The sequence below is a fragment of the Micromys minutus genome (genome assembly GCF_963924665.1).
Source record: "Micromys minutus genome assembly, chromosome: 2".
Taxonomy (NCBI): Eukaryota; Metazoa; Chordata; class Mammalia; order Rodentia; family Muridae; genus Micromys; species Micromys minutus.
Genome location: NC_137971.1, coordinates 82,271,965 through 82,286,637, shown reverse-complemented (window position 1 = coordinate 82,286,637; position 14,673 = coordinate 82,271,965). Strand labels below are relative to the sequence as shown.

At 45.2% G+C, this 14,673-nt stretch overlaps 1 protein-coding gene across 2 annotated transcripts in view; it reads right to left on the bottom strand.

The window, feature by feature from the left end:
• Positions 1 to 9,536: 9,536 nt before the first annotated feature.
• LOC308416565 (protein UXT-like) overlaps positions 9,537 to 14,673 on the bottom strand; it is a 115,362-nt gene continuing 110,225 nt past the window's right edge. For both annotated transcript variants that reach the window (XM_080911602.1, XM_080911603.1), the window contains exon 3: positions 9,537 to 10,840. In XM_080911602.1, coding sequence (XP_080767728.1) covers positions 10,224 to 10,697 — 474 coding nt within the window. In that variant the 5' untranslated portion in view covers positions 10,698 to 10,840 and the 3' untranslated portion in view covers positions 9,537 to 10,223. The remainder of the gene's footprint in view (positions 10,841 to 14,673) is intronic.

Below are 14,673 nucleotides of genomic sequence, written 5' to 3'. Positions count from 1 at the left end.
ATTTCCTGGGGCCTCCAGTCTCTTGAGGGTTAGGTGCATCTTCTCTGACTGAACCCAGACCCGAGAGTCCTCTGCTGTATATGTGTTGGGGGCCTCATATCAGCTGGTGTATGCTGCATGGCTGGTGGTCCACTGTCTGAGAGATCTCAGGGTCCAGGTTAATTGAGACTGCTGGTTCTCTTACAGGGTTGCCCTCCTCCTCAGCTTCTTCCAGCTTTTCCCCAATTCAACCACAGGGGTCAGCAGCCTCTGTTGATTGGTTGGGTAAAGTGTTAGTTTTTATAGAGCTCTCAGAGGAGGGGGATAAGAAGAAAGGAGGAAAGAGAAACAAACAAAAATAAACATAAATCAGAGCTGTGAAGAACAGAGCTTACAAACACTACTTAGGGAAGGAAGAATTAAAAAATACAGTTGAAATGAAAAGGACGTATATAAAAGAATAAAATAGCTCTCCCGTTTGCCGATTTGTTGCGTTCTGCCTGGAGTGATGGGCAGCTGTTCTAAGCCGAACCTCTCAGCAGTCGACATAAAAGGCCACTCTGGCACAGGCCTCTTTGTGGCTTCACAACTCAGTTTCTTCCCTTGACCTTCTCCACCCACTCAGCTCTTGTCTCCAGCCTCCCTGCATGCACCTCTGTTTAACTGCACAAAGTTGCCTCCTGCACCCCGACCTTGTCTCCTTGTGGTGGACAAAGATCATGAACACTGGGACCGTGCATCCAGTCATGTTGTCTCTGGCCAGCCTGGGTAACACTCCTCCCAGTTGGACCCAGTCCTCAGGGCTCTTTCCTCTGAAAGACACAGTGCACCACAAGCGCTTAGGAAAGATTCTGTCCCCAGGAGAGGTGCACTATCACTGCCTTGATGTCACAGTTCAGTGCACCCTTCTAGAAAATAAGCCCTGACCACCCACATGCCGACAGTAAAAAGCACACCCTTTCTGCATGTGGACGTCTGTTTTTCAGTTCCGTAACTACTTTTCTCAATACGAACGGATGCTATTTGGTTTGCAATGGGACAAGAAGATACTAGCGCCATAGAGAAAATGTGAGACAAAGTGTCACAAAAGCAAAAGGGGAACTAAGTAGGGTTAGAAGTCAGCTTTTCCTCTTAGAACGGCTGAAGATAAGCCCAGTTAAAGAGGAAGATTGGTAAAAAGGCGGAAAAAAAAAAAAGATTAAGTTGTTTAATGTTGGTTATTCTTTTTAAAGATTTTCTTTTCTTTCTTTCTTTTTAACATACACTTTAGTTTTTTACTTTCTTTTTGTGGGAGAAAGCCAAAACTCAGGAGACAATTCCTAGGGTCAAAGAAACCAGTTGTTGGCATAAAACATGCGAGTAGATACATAACAACAGTTTCCTCCCTTAAATAAAATAATAAAATGTTCCATTTCCCCCTATTTTCTCCATCTCCATGAAGGCGTCTTTTTTTTTTTTTTTTAAAGAGCATCGTTGCATAAAATCCTTTGACCAAATTTCACAATGCTCGTCTTATGCTAATAAGACTTTATTTAGTTTCAGTCTTTCCAAACAAGCCTGCAAGTTTCTGACGCAGCAGCACACAGCACGTACTCATCTGGTTCTCACTGTCCCCTGTCCCTTGACCTGCTATGGAAACCTAGTTCAATCTTTTCACTCACAAAGGTGAAAACAGACCCTATGTCCAGTGAGCTTGTCTTGTTTTGGTGCGGGGTGGGGGAGGGGCGCTGTTCACAGAACTGTGTGAGCCTCTCTGACCCGGGAAGGAGACTGGCCACCATCCAGCCCAGCTGCGTCAAGAGCAGTTCAGTTTCCTTGTGGCTCTCACTGCCACAGTCCCTTCCCAGCTGGCCTGGCCTGTGACTATTGAGCCGGGTTTTGTGAGCTCTGATCCTGCTTTCTAACTGCCCACGCTCTTCTTTCCCACTGTGTGGTACCTCTTGGAAAGGGGAAACGCCTGCTAAAGAGAAAGACAAAAAAGGGGGAGGGGGGAGCCCTGACCGTGGAGCCCCGTAGGATTTTTCTCCGTTCCTTGAGAAGAGGGTGTGGGGCTGTTCATTTAAAAGGATGCCAACATGTTTCATGGGGAGTTGGCGGAGAATTTATGCATCAGGGTGGCTGGTTTCCATACGTCAAGAGAATGTGCTACCGTCATTGTGTAAATACCTCAGGGGCGTTTTCGTTTGCTGTGTGTGTAAGTCTGAGGACTGAGCCCATTGCTCAGTCACTGGGTTACACTCCAGTGGCCCACAATAACATCTTAACTTGTTTTTTAGTTAAATAAATTGCCCAGGCTATTCTTGAATTCTGATCATCCTGGGATTACCGGCATTTGCCACTTCACTTTCTATGTGGTGGAGGTGGTGGTGGTGGAGGTGGTGGAGGTGGTGGTAGACACGGTGGTGGTCGGGGGCGGGTGGAGAGAAGACAGTTTGTCTTCTATTTATAAGTGTCATCAAATTTCTACCATGTAAAAATAGGTTTCAGAAAGAGTTAAAATGAAATTGTAAGTCATGTCGCACTTAATTGATTTTAAAAGAGACTCAGCCAATCCTCATTTAAAATCCTCGATGCCGTTACCCGCATCTACCCACCCTGGAGAGAGTGTCTTGTTATGTTTGTAGACCAGGCTGACCTTGAACTCATAATTCTTTTCTTAGCCTCTTAGGAGGCTGAGTGCTGGGGCTCGGTAAGTGTGCCACCATGCCCCATGACATTTACTTTAAAAAGCCAAAGGACACGGGGTGTCAAGTTGTAGAAGTGAGAGCCCTTGTGTTTTCTCCTTTTTGTTCCTTTTGATGACTTGGATGACAATCACTCATTTGAATGCTTTCTTCTATTGCTAGCATTACCTTAACAGTCTCCCCTCTCATTTGGGGGACATCTAGACCCAGCATCTAACCCACATTATCTTCCCAAAACAAAACAAGACAAACTTTGCAGTTTGTTGGCAACTTGTTGAAGGTGATTGACCGCTTTTCAAGAGCCTGTTTCCTTCCCATATGGTGTCACCTTTAGCCCTGAGTACTTTTCAGAGCTCTGGCTGAGTCTTCCTCTGAGTGCCAGACGATGGCTTCCTTTGGGTGTGGGGTGGGGGACAAAACCAAACCAGAAGCAGCTGGTTTTACTGACTTACGGTTTGTGCAGAAGCAGCCATGGCTCTCCACTCAGCAGCTGCACAGTAAACGCCAGCAGGAAAACAGGGACTTTGGGCTCAGCCTTTCTCGTATATTTTACAGGAGAGGAATGTGAGGTTCAGAGACATTAATGGTATTCCAGTCTAAGGCAAGAGTTCTCCATGGGTTCCTTTGGAATAATATTTTTTAATAGTATTTATTTTTTTTCTTTTAACTTTTAATTGATATTTGTGAGTTTCTTACCTTGCATTCCAATCCCACTCAACTTGCTGTCCTTTCCTACCCACACTCTGCCCTTGCAACATTGTCCCCCAAAGGAAAACAAACACACAAACAAACCCATAAAGCAAAAATGTCTCGTTGTGGAAGCTGTAGTATGTTATGGTGTGTTCCACAGAACACTCTTTTGTCTACACATCTTTGCTTGCAAGCGTTCATAGCAATGAGTCACTGGTCTGGTTTGAGACCTCTGGCTTCTGCTACACTATCAATACAGGATGCCCATGGGAACTCCTTAGATAGCCTGTCATTGCCCTGTGTCGTGGAGATCCTGACGCTTTGGATCTTCAGTACAAGGGCTTTCATACTCTCCAGAAGTTCACAGATGGGGTAGATGTTGGGGTGGGCCAACTCAGAGCCCCGGATCTGGGCCTGGGTGGTAGCTGATCTGGTCACCCGCCAGCTCTCTTGCACCCACAGCACCAGGGGCAGCTCTCCAGCACTGCCTCTGCTAGCTTACCCAGTGCTGCATCCAGCAAGGGGCTGGACCAGCCTTCCTGCTCTCACAGCCTCTGGGATGGCTCACCCTTGCTTTTTGCCACCAGAGCCAGTTAAATGTTCTGCCCAGGCTATGTGCAGGGCCAGCTCTCCAGAGTGTCGTGGAAGACAATGGGTGGGGCCAGATCTCCTGCTAGTCACGGGTGGCAAGGGGTTGGGGAGCATCTCTTCAGGCCCACGACACTGCATGGCAGATGGGGGTGGTGGTACTAGCAATTCTGCACCCATGCCACAGAACCAGCTCTCCCATGCTCAACTCAGATATCAGCTTGTCCTCTGGGGACAACCCAGACCAGAATGGCCTTTGGTAGTGACATGGGCCTTGGCTGTGAGCATAACTCAGACTGGCTGACCAGTTAGTACTAGGCATCCTCAAGTGCTTAGAATAATAGGTGCATGCCACAGTGCCAACTTTTACAAGGATGCTGCAACTATAAACCAAGGTTCTCCTGCTTGCACACCAAGCACTTTAATGAGTGCCTGCACACCAGCCCTGTAAGTGCCCATTTAATGTTTTATATGAATAATTAAAACCGCCAAGAGATGGCATTTGATGGCCCCTTCCCTTATGTCTGACACTGTTCAGTGTGAAACTGTTGACCAAGCTTGTTAGCTCAGCTATTGTAGACACTTTAGGATTACTCGGAGTGTGCTCCAGCCTCAGGGAGACCCTAGAGCCACAGCTGAGCACACGCTCTAGTCACAACCCCTCCACAAAGCCCACACCAGCTTTTCAAAGATGCCTTCTAAGCAAATCAAGTGGTAGTGAACTTCCCGTGACCCTGGGGCACTTTTCACTCAAGCAAGAGCAGTAACATTAATTTCCACTGGCGGTGATCTGTGACTGGTGCACACACAATCCTTCATTTGCATGAAAGACTATGCCATGGTTGGTGTGAATTACCTAGCCACACATCCCATTCTCAAAGCTGGGTCTTTGTCTCACCTACTGGTTCTGTGCTGACCCCCTGATGTATCAGTATTAGGTCTAACAGCTCCTTTCCACTAGTCTCTCTTGCCCACATTAGCTCTTCAGCATTAATGGAGAGGACTGAGTGGATAACACAGAGGAGGCAGTGGGGACCTTGCAGTAGCTGTGGCGAGCGGCAGGACAGCTGGATAGATCCATGACAGGGTCTCTGCGGGGAGGTAGGGAATAGGTGACCAAGGCACTGAGGACATGAAGAGAAAACCACTGGGAGTCGTAGGGCGCTGCTGAGACCCACAGGGCACAGCTAAAAAGTAGAAAGACTCAAACTGTCTGCTGGCATAGATAAATAAAAATCAGCATAGTCACGTATAGATTATTACGTGGCGTTAAAGGAAACTAAAGTTCTAGAGAGAGAGGAGTTTTAAGTAACTGATGGTGGATACAAGTTTATTTTGTAATGATAAAAAAAGTCCCAAATTAAGATTATAGTGATAATCACACAATTCTGTGAAAATCACGAAGCCATTGAATTATACTGGGGTTTGGGGGTGGACAGTGTGGGCAGAGTGTCACTATGGGTCCCTGGCTGGCCTGGAACTTGTCACACAGCTCAGGCTGGCTTTAACTTGTAGTAAGCCTTCTGATTCTGTATCTGAGGTGCTGGTATTACTGGCATGGGCCACAGGCTCAGCTAACCTACATGCTTTCAGTGGGTGGGTCTTACTTATTTCAACAAAAATCTTCTTTTTCCCATTAATTAATTTATATATTCACTTTACATCCAAATCACAACCCTTATCCTCCCGGTCCCCACTGTCACATAGTGCATCCTCTTATCCCCTCACCCCCCTTTCATATTTTATTTTTAAAATTTTTACCCTCCAGATTTTATTCCCCTCCCAGCCCATCCTCTGACTGTTCCATGTCCCACACCTCCTCCCTGCCCACTTTGTCTCCTCGAGGATGCCCCCCCCCCCCACCTACCCTGCCAGAACTCTAAACTCCCTGGGGCTTCCAGTCTCTTGAGGGTTAGGTGCATGTTCTCTGACTGAACCCAGACCCAACAGTCCTCTGCTGTATATGTGTTGGGGGCCTCATATCAGCTGGCGTATGCTGCCTGGTTGGTGATCCAGTGTCTGAGAGATCTCGAGGGTTCAGGTTAATTGAGTAAAAAAATAAAATACCCAAGGGTCTAAAGGAAACAAATTCTATTGAAAGCTAATGACCTTTAAGAACTACACTGCCTTAGAAGAGTCATTCTCAACTTGTGGGTCCCGACCCCTTTGGGAGTTGACCCTTTCACAGGGGTCACCAAAGACCATCAGAACACACAGATGTTTCCATTACAATTCATAGAAGTCGCATAATTACAGTTATGAAGTATCAATGAAAAGAATATTATGTTTGGGGTGGGGGGCCATCACCATAGGAGAAACTGTATTAAAAGGTCGCAGCATTAGGAGGTTGAGAACCACTGAGTTATAGGAATCAGAGTCTGTTAGTGGATTATCAGATGTAGCGGTGGATCTGCTAAAGAAGGATGTAAAGTACTGACTAGCAGATATGATGCTTCGAGATACCCACCAGCCACAGGAAGGCAGCGCTGATTTCTCCCGGTGAAACCTGGAAGGTCTGCTGACATTCTGAGTCTTCATTACTAATTGAAGGGCCATATGCTAGTGTCAGCCTATAGATTAAGGGGTACAGCAGTCAGAGGGGGAGCAGATGCTGGAGGAACACTGGGTTTCAGGCAGAGGTAATAAAGACATGATGTGATTTTGTTTTCTTCCCAAGTTCACTAACACCCTGAATTCTGTTTATAGATTCTGTGGGGAATCCTCAGCTCCAGTTTAAAGCCCTCCATAGAGAGGGAGTAAGATAGAGACAGAGTGAGGTAGAAAGGCCTCTTGGGCTAGGGGATTGGGGCTCAGCTGATAGAGTGAGGAGCATCTGCATTTGGTCCTTAATTTTGTAACCTGAGCACTCAACTTCAGCTGCATAGCAAATTGAGGCCAACCTGGGCTACATGAGACCCTGCTTCAAAAACAACAATAAAACACACACACAGACACACACAAACACACACACACAGATACACATAGAGACACACAAAGACACACAGACACACACAAACACACACACAGATACAGAGACACACAAAGACACACAGACACACACAGAGACACAGAGACACACAAAAAGACACATACAGACACACACAGAGACACACACACACACAGAGACACAGACAAAGACACACACAGACACACACAAAGACACACACAGACATACATAAACAGACACACAGAGACACACACACACAGAGACACAGACAAAGACACACACAGATACACACAGACACACATAGACACACACACAGACACACAGACACAGAGGGAGAGAGACAAAGACACACACAGACACACACACACAGAGACACACACACATACACACACAGAAAGACACACATAGACACACGCACACTCACACACACAATTGTCTCTTGATTCAGATCTCTTCCTCTTTGAATGGAGAGAACTTGGAACATAAGAACGAGTTTTATTTTAACTACTAGACAGGGCCATCTTTCAAAAGGGTTCAATAACTCTCAGGACCCAAACAGGTAAGCAACACTTCCAACGAAAAGCAGGAAGGAGGACTGTTTCTGAGGGCACTGCCTTGGATCTCCTCTTTCCCTCTAGCCTCATGCTGGCCCCATTCCTGCACCCTTATGTGCCATGACCGCCCAGTGAAGCGCCCCTCCAGCAGGAGGTGCTGACTCAGAGGAACGATTCCTATTGAGAGCTCTAGCAGAAAGAGAGACTTTGAAGTTTCCTTAGAAGAAATACTTTCTAAAATTTGCCTTTAAACATCTGGAGAGCTAAGAAAAGCTGCCAGCAGATTTCGAGTTGGTGGGACCCAGGGTGAACCTCAGAAATCAACATGGAGGAGGGTGGAGGGACCGTCCTGTGGTAAAGGAAAATTCCTGGAAAGAAACTGTGCCCACAAAGACCAACTGACGGATTAAAACTGCAGCGATGTGGAGCTGTTAGAATGCTGCAGGTCTAGCAGCCAATTACCTGTCTTGGGACAGCCTTGGGCCCCAGAATATTTTATTCCTAGCCTGCTTTTGTTGGAAGTAACATCTTGTGAGTAGCAGATAAAAGCATGTTGGAATCTGTTTGCTGAGCTTCCACCTACTTAAAAGCTAAGAATGTCATCTGATAGCATATGAGGCCTATATGAACATGTCCTCCATACTGCTCTGTCTCTCTGCCTCTCTGATGTGGGCACCAATGTACTTTAGCCCCCTGACTTAGGACTTTGTTCTTAAAACTGTAAAATGTCATGAGGCTACTTCCACATGGAACACAAAATTTTGGGTAAGTTAAATTTATGTTCCCAGGTCAGGGTCACTCAACATGGACCTTGGAACAAAGGACCTCTTATTTTGTTTAAGGTGAGAGCTGTCTTTTCCCGTGTTGACACTGCCATGATTTGGAAGTAGGGCAGTGATGTTTCTGGAGGCTTCACTGGACTTCCCAACCATGCGATATGGAAGTGTCCTTACAGCAGTAGGATAAAGACCTTGGCTTAGAATTAGACAGATTGTGGTCACCTCAGTCCTGGGATTTGTAAAGGTCAGGTAGACCTCTCAAAATTGGTGATGTTTGAATTCAGTGTAAAACAAAGGATTGGGCTGTGAGTGTGGCCCACACGCTTACACAAGTGAGAGGATGACTTCAACCCCAACTGGGAGGGGACAGAAGTTGTATTTCAGTATGGAATTTCCTATTTATTTGTTTTATGGTTTTTGTCAAGATAGTGTTATCTCTGTGTAGCCCTGGCTGTCTCAGAACTCACTCTGTAGACTAGGCTAGCTTTGAACTCACAGAGATTCCTCTGCCTCTGCCTCCTGAGGACTGAGATTAAAAGTGTGCACCACCATTGCCTGGAGATTTTGTATGTATAAAGAATTCATTGTAAGTTGTCCTAGTACTTAGAAGGATTACTGTGAGTCTGATAATAGCCTGGGCTATATTATGAGTTCTAGGCCAGCCTGGGCTAAAGAATGATATTCTATCTCAAACAAGCACCCCTTATTTCTCTAATAACCAAACAGAAGACAGACAGACAGACAATATTTTAAATAAAATTTCAGTGTAGAAAAAGAACCATATTTCTGCTGGGCATAGGGGCTCACATCTAACCCTAGCATCCAGGAAACTGGGGAAGGATGATTTCTGTAGGTTTGAGGGCAACTGGGCAACACAGTGAGAGGAAGAATGACAGGAGCTTCTTTGTGGACACTCCAGGATGGGTCCCAGTCAGTTCTAAAGCTGTAATGTTGCTATCATGGGTTTTACCTTGTGTGTGTGTGTATAATTTATTCTTTATATATATATATATATATATATATATATATATATATATATATATATATATATATATATATATACCATGTAACATATAATATACATACATATACACATACACACACATACATATACACATATATGTAATATGGTCCTCATTGTTCTGGAACTCACTTTGTAGACCAGGCTGACATTGAACTCATAGAGATTGACTTGCCTCTGCCTCCCAAGTTCTGGGGTTAAAGCATGTACCACCACCACCACCACTCTGGTTTAACTTCATTTTTATTTAATAAAAAAGATTTATTATACTGTATACTTCTGGTCTTTAATGAAATCACGCCTATGGGTTGGTGAGAATTTTAATTAGAAACATTCCCTGGAATCTACACAACTTATCTTGATAAATAGAATAAAAAAATCTTCAGGTGTAAATTAATTAATTCCCTTGGCTCAATATTTACTGTCGCATCTTCAATGAGGTGGGAACAAGAGCATTTTGGTAAGTGTGGTATGAGGCTCATACACCTCACTGTAGAGTTTCGGAGTGAGCCCTGCTGTGTTCAGATCTGATTTTGTTATTTCCTATAATGAAAACCACATCTAAGGAGACACTCTTGCCACCTCACAGTGCACGGCAACACTGTGTCACCCTTATGCCTACTGCCTCCTCCCGACCAAGTGAGTGTCCGAGTGTGTTCATGGACAGAGTGCTGGCTGGGGCCATCAGAATAAGAACAGAGTGTCCTGATGCTCCAACTGCAAGAAGGTAGCGCTGGAGTATGAGGGTAAGTAGGGCTGGATCCTTTTGAGTTTAGCAAAACAAAGTGTGTTGTACCTTGGGTGAAATGGTCAGCATAGTCAGTGAGCACATGGGAAGAGACTAAGGGTACCCTCTGACTGCCCTCTGGGGCTATGACTTCATCTTCCTCCAAGAGGACAGAGCTAAAAACAACCAGCTTATTATTATTATTATTTTCAAGGCATTCAGGCTACTTAATATTGGAGGCTGGGAAGTTGCAGTCAATGGGGAGATGGCTCTGGGAAATTCGGCAGGCGTTGTAGTTCTCTAAGACCCTCTAGCATCATGTGGATGTGGGCCTTGATATGCATGGAGTCCTTGGTGAGACTGTTGCTGAGCTCTGTGAGGAGAGAACTCTTTCGGTCAATGAACTTGAGAGCTTCAGCCAGTGTCAGTTCCAGGAAAAAACCATATCCCAGGGCCACATAGATGCGTGAAGTGTCTGGTACCACTGTGTCAATGAAGAAGTTACAGCCCAAATCTACCTGGGTATATAACTTGGAGTGATTAGTTTCCTGGAGTTGCTCAATGACATTTCTTAGTTGAAGGTACATGGACAGCTGCTCATATATCTTGTCTCGATGGTCCAGAACCTTTTGCAAGTCTCGCTGCAGTACGTCACTGATGAAGGCCTCATACCGCTGCACTTTCTCTCTCACCGTATCCAAGGCCTGTCGTTTCAGGGGTGTCGCCATGATGGGCCCCTTAGGGCCACCGTCAGTAACTCCAGTTTGTTATTATTACCTCAAGTTTGTATAGATGAGAAGGGTCATTACTTGTGTTAGAGGCAAGCAGAGCTCAGAGCAGTGGCTGGAGTCCGTGAAGGAAGATTCATACCCTGGCAGATGAGGAAGCAAAACAAAACTTTCAGGCAGAAATAAAGGTGCGCTGTCAGTCTCAAAGTCCTATGCCCACCAGCCCACCTCTGCCAGCCATATCTACTGTTTCAAAGGTTCTGCTATCTCCCCAAGTAGCACTCCCAGATATGGACCAAATGTTCAAACATATGGAGGGCTATATTCTACATTCAGACCATAACACACCTTTTTGTGTGGGTTCAAGTTTGAACCCTGTGCTTCATGCGTATTGGGCAAGAACTTTGCCATGATCTACCATCTATCTCCAGTCTTTAGAATTTTTACGTGTGCCTGTGTTATTTTGTGTGTGCATAAGCATGCGTTTCTGTGTAGCACACAGAAGCATCCGTGTCAACAATAGTGATCTAAATAGTGATCTGCCCCCAGCATCTCTAATTTGTTCTGCACATGTGCAATTTTGCCATTTTCAGAGTGTTGTGTAGATGGGACCACATAGCATCTGATATTTGAATTCTGGCTTTTGAAAAATTAAGCTGATAGCCACCCGAGTGGCTGCCTCTCACTGGTTCACTCGGTTTTATCGGTGAGTTATAGTCCATGACATTCAGATCCACTACAGCGTACCAGACAGCTATTACAGGGTTATTCGGGTTGTTTCCAATGCCAGTCAAACAAGCAAAACAAGCAAAGCCACAGTGAATGTTCTTATTTTACCTTCTGTGTCTGTTTGTGTTGGTGTGTTTGTGCCCATATAAATATGGAAGCTAGTGACAACTAGCTAGTCAGGTTTCCTTGGGGTGGGGGGCTTACACCTTGTTTTTCTTTCTTTCTGTAATTGTTTTTGACACCTGGTCTCATATCAGCCTGGAGCCACTAAACAGACTAGGCTGGCTGGCTAATGAGCCCTAGGGGTCTGCCGCTCTCCACCCACCCACTAATGAGACTATAAGCAAGAGCCACCACCACGCTTGGCAGTTTTATGTGAGTTCTGGGAATCAGACTCAGGTCCTCATGCTTAACAGGCAAGGGACTTACCCAACTGAGCTGTCTCCTTAGTCCCAACAGCGAGAACTCATACCCTGCTTTTGTGTGTGACTGCTTCACCTCTGACTGGGAGTGGGACTACTGGGTCTTACAGTAGGCGTTGGTACGCTGTGGAGTTGCTGTACCCTTTCATACCCCCACCAGTGCTCTCTGGGAAAAGCCAGCTTCCCCCGTCCTGTCTGCGGTTGTCACTGCCACATTGTCACTGCTGTCAGACATGCCGGTGGCATCTCACGGTGCTTTTCATTTGTGTTTTTCTTGTGGCAAGTGGTGTGGGACACACCTCTACTTGCTTATGTGCCTCCTTTGGAGAAATGTTTCCTTTCTTTGGTCCATTTTCTAATGGGATTATTTATTACCGTTACATTTATTGTAGGCAGATTGAGAATGTGGATGATGATGTCACATGGTGTCCTCTTAGGTGGACAGATGGGAAAACTGTCTCTCAACCTCGGTACTACAAATAGATCTGTTTCTCCTGAGTAAGTGGCTTGTTTTTGTCTCTTGGGCACTGTGAAACTGTTCAGAGGGTTACGTTTCCCGCTTTGTGCTGGCTGCTAGCAACTCAGAACTGAAATTTAGCACCCCAACTGCACAGTGTACCCTGGGCTACTACTATGCTTCATTCAGCTTAGTATTTTCTCCCCTGGTCTTTCTGTCTCTCTTATTTCCCCCAACCTGAACTTTTAACTAACAAACAGGCTGCGTATAAGCACATAGTTAAAAGTCGCACATGAAGTTTTAATAACAACAGTGGGTCACTGGCCACACTTCCCACCTCTGAGTTTGTCCTGCACAGCCAACTGTTGCCCCAGCCTCTGCTGCTTTTCCCGTGACCTGCAGTATCTGTCCCTGGATTGCCTCGTTAGATCATCTCTTGCTCTCCTAACCAGGCTAAGATTTGGTTCTGATGCCAGCACCAGCAACACCTGCCCCCAACATCCCTGCTATCTTTTTATATAGCATAATTGTGCTTAAATCTATTTTCAGTGATTAGACTAATAAGGTTATAAAAAACTTCATAGGTGACTACCTTCTGTTCCCTTTATATCTGGCAACAACCATTTTGCCTTTTTTTTTTTTTTTTTTGCAGGGGGTGGGGCGGGATATAATGTTTTGAAATCTCAGTTTCCTTGCACTGTCTCTCCCAGCCTCTCATAGGCATTGCTCTTGGCTGCAGGGTGGCCATCACTGTCCAGCTCCGGGTAGTGACAGTGGCTTCCTTGCCATCCCTTCAGCTGTCTGAGAACTCAAACGTTCTCTTGTGAATTCCCTCTGCACCAGTCTTTTGCTAGACTGTCTCTTGTCCAAGAGTTCTTAAGTCATTTCCCCACTTTTTAATCTTCTAATTCCTGTACTGGATTCTAAAATTCCTCTCAATCTACTTTAATTTGCTGGTTTTCAAAGTGTTCCCTACTCCTGGCTTTTTTCTCCTAGAATTCCAGATTCCTCTATCGGATCTCACGCACTGATGATCTTTCTGCTTTATTTGCCTCTACTTCCAACCCCCTCGACCCTCCTGCCTTATATTTTTTCTAACTCTATTACATTAAAATTTCTGCCATCACATTTTTATTCTTTATTTTAAAATTGTTTTGGCCTTTTTTTTTGAGACAATATCTCATTATGTAGCTCTGGCTATCTTGGAACTGTATAGAGCAGGTTGGCCACAAACTCACAGCGGATTCTCCTGCCTCTGCCTCCCAAGTGCTGGGATTAGGAAGGATGTGGTACCACTACCTCGTTATACTTTTGTTTCCCTGATGCCCACTCATTTTTAGTTTGCTTGAAATGATGTCCATATTTTACTGTCTCTGGTTCTTCTGTTCTTTATTTACAGCAGAAACGGTGGAAGGTGGAGGGAGAGCATCTTGTGAACTTCAAATACACACGAAGGAAGTAACCAAAATCCACGGAAATCCAGTCCTGCCACTTGGGAGGTTTGTAGAGAAAACCCAAATACTGAAACATTTGATCCAATTATTCAGTGTTTTCTCATAGTCTGTAACAGGAACTTTGTAATGAGATGACGTCAGCTGCCTCCTAGCTGCCCCTTATTTGGGGAAAACCGGAAGGTTTGAGGATTCCCACTTCCTGAAAACTTCCTCTGAGGCCACTGCTTCTTAACACGAGTGTTTCTGAGGGCAAAGAGGCTGAAAGGCGACTTGGAGCCTCCGCTGTGCCCTCAGTCTCAGCTGTGGAGACAAGGACTGTTGAGGCAGCATCCTTTATCTTCCACAAGTCGGAGGCTACAGTCTGCTGTCACCAGAAAGGAGCCAGCCATGGTCATTATTTAAAAGGCTCTTTCTTTAGACAGGTCAGTTTTACCTTTGGAGAAATCTGTTGCTTATGGATTTGTAAACCCAGTGTTTTAGTTAGGATTTTACTGCTGTGAACAGACACCATGACCAAGGCAACTCTCATGAGGACATTTAATTGGAGCTGGTTTACAGGTTCAGAACATTATCATCATGGTAGCTCCCAAGCAGGCATGGCACAGGAAGATCTGAGAGTTCTACATTTTGTTCTGAAGGCAAACAGGAAAAGACTGGCATTCTCCATGGTTAGAAGGAAGGTCTCATTGCCCACCCCCACAGTGACATACTTCCTCCAACGAAGCCACACCTTCTAATAGTGTTATTTGCTGGGTCAAACATATTCAAACAACCACATTTTACTCCTTGGTCCCAATAGGCTTGTTCAACTCATGAGTCTATGCGGGCCATACCTACCCACAGCAAAATAAAAAAAAAAAAACTTTAGTCCAATAAAGTCCCCATAGTCTATAGCAGTCTCAACAATGTTAAAA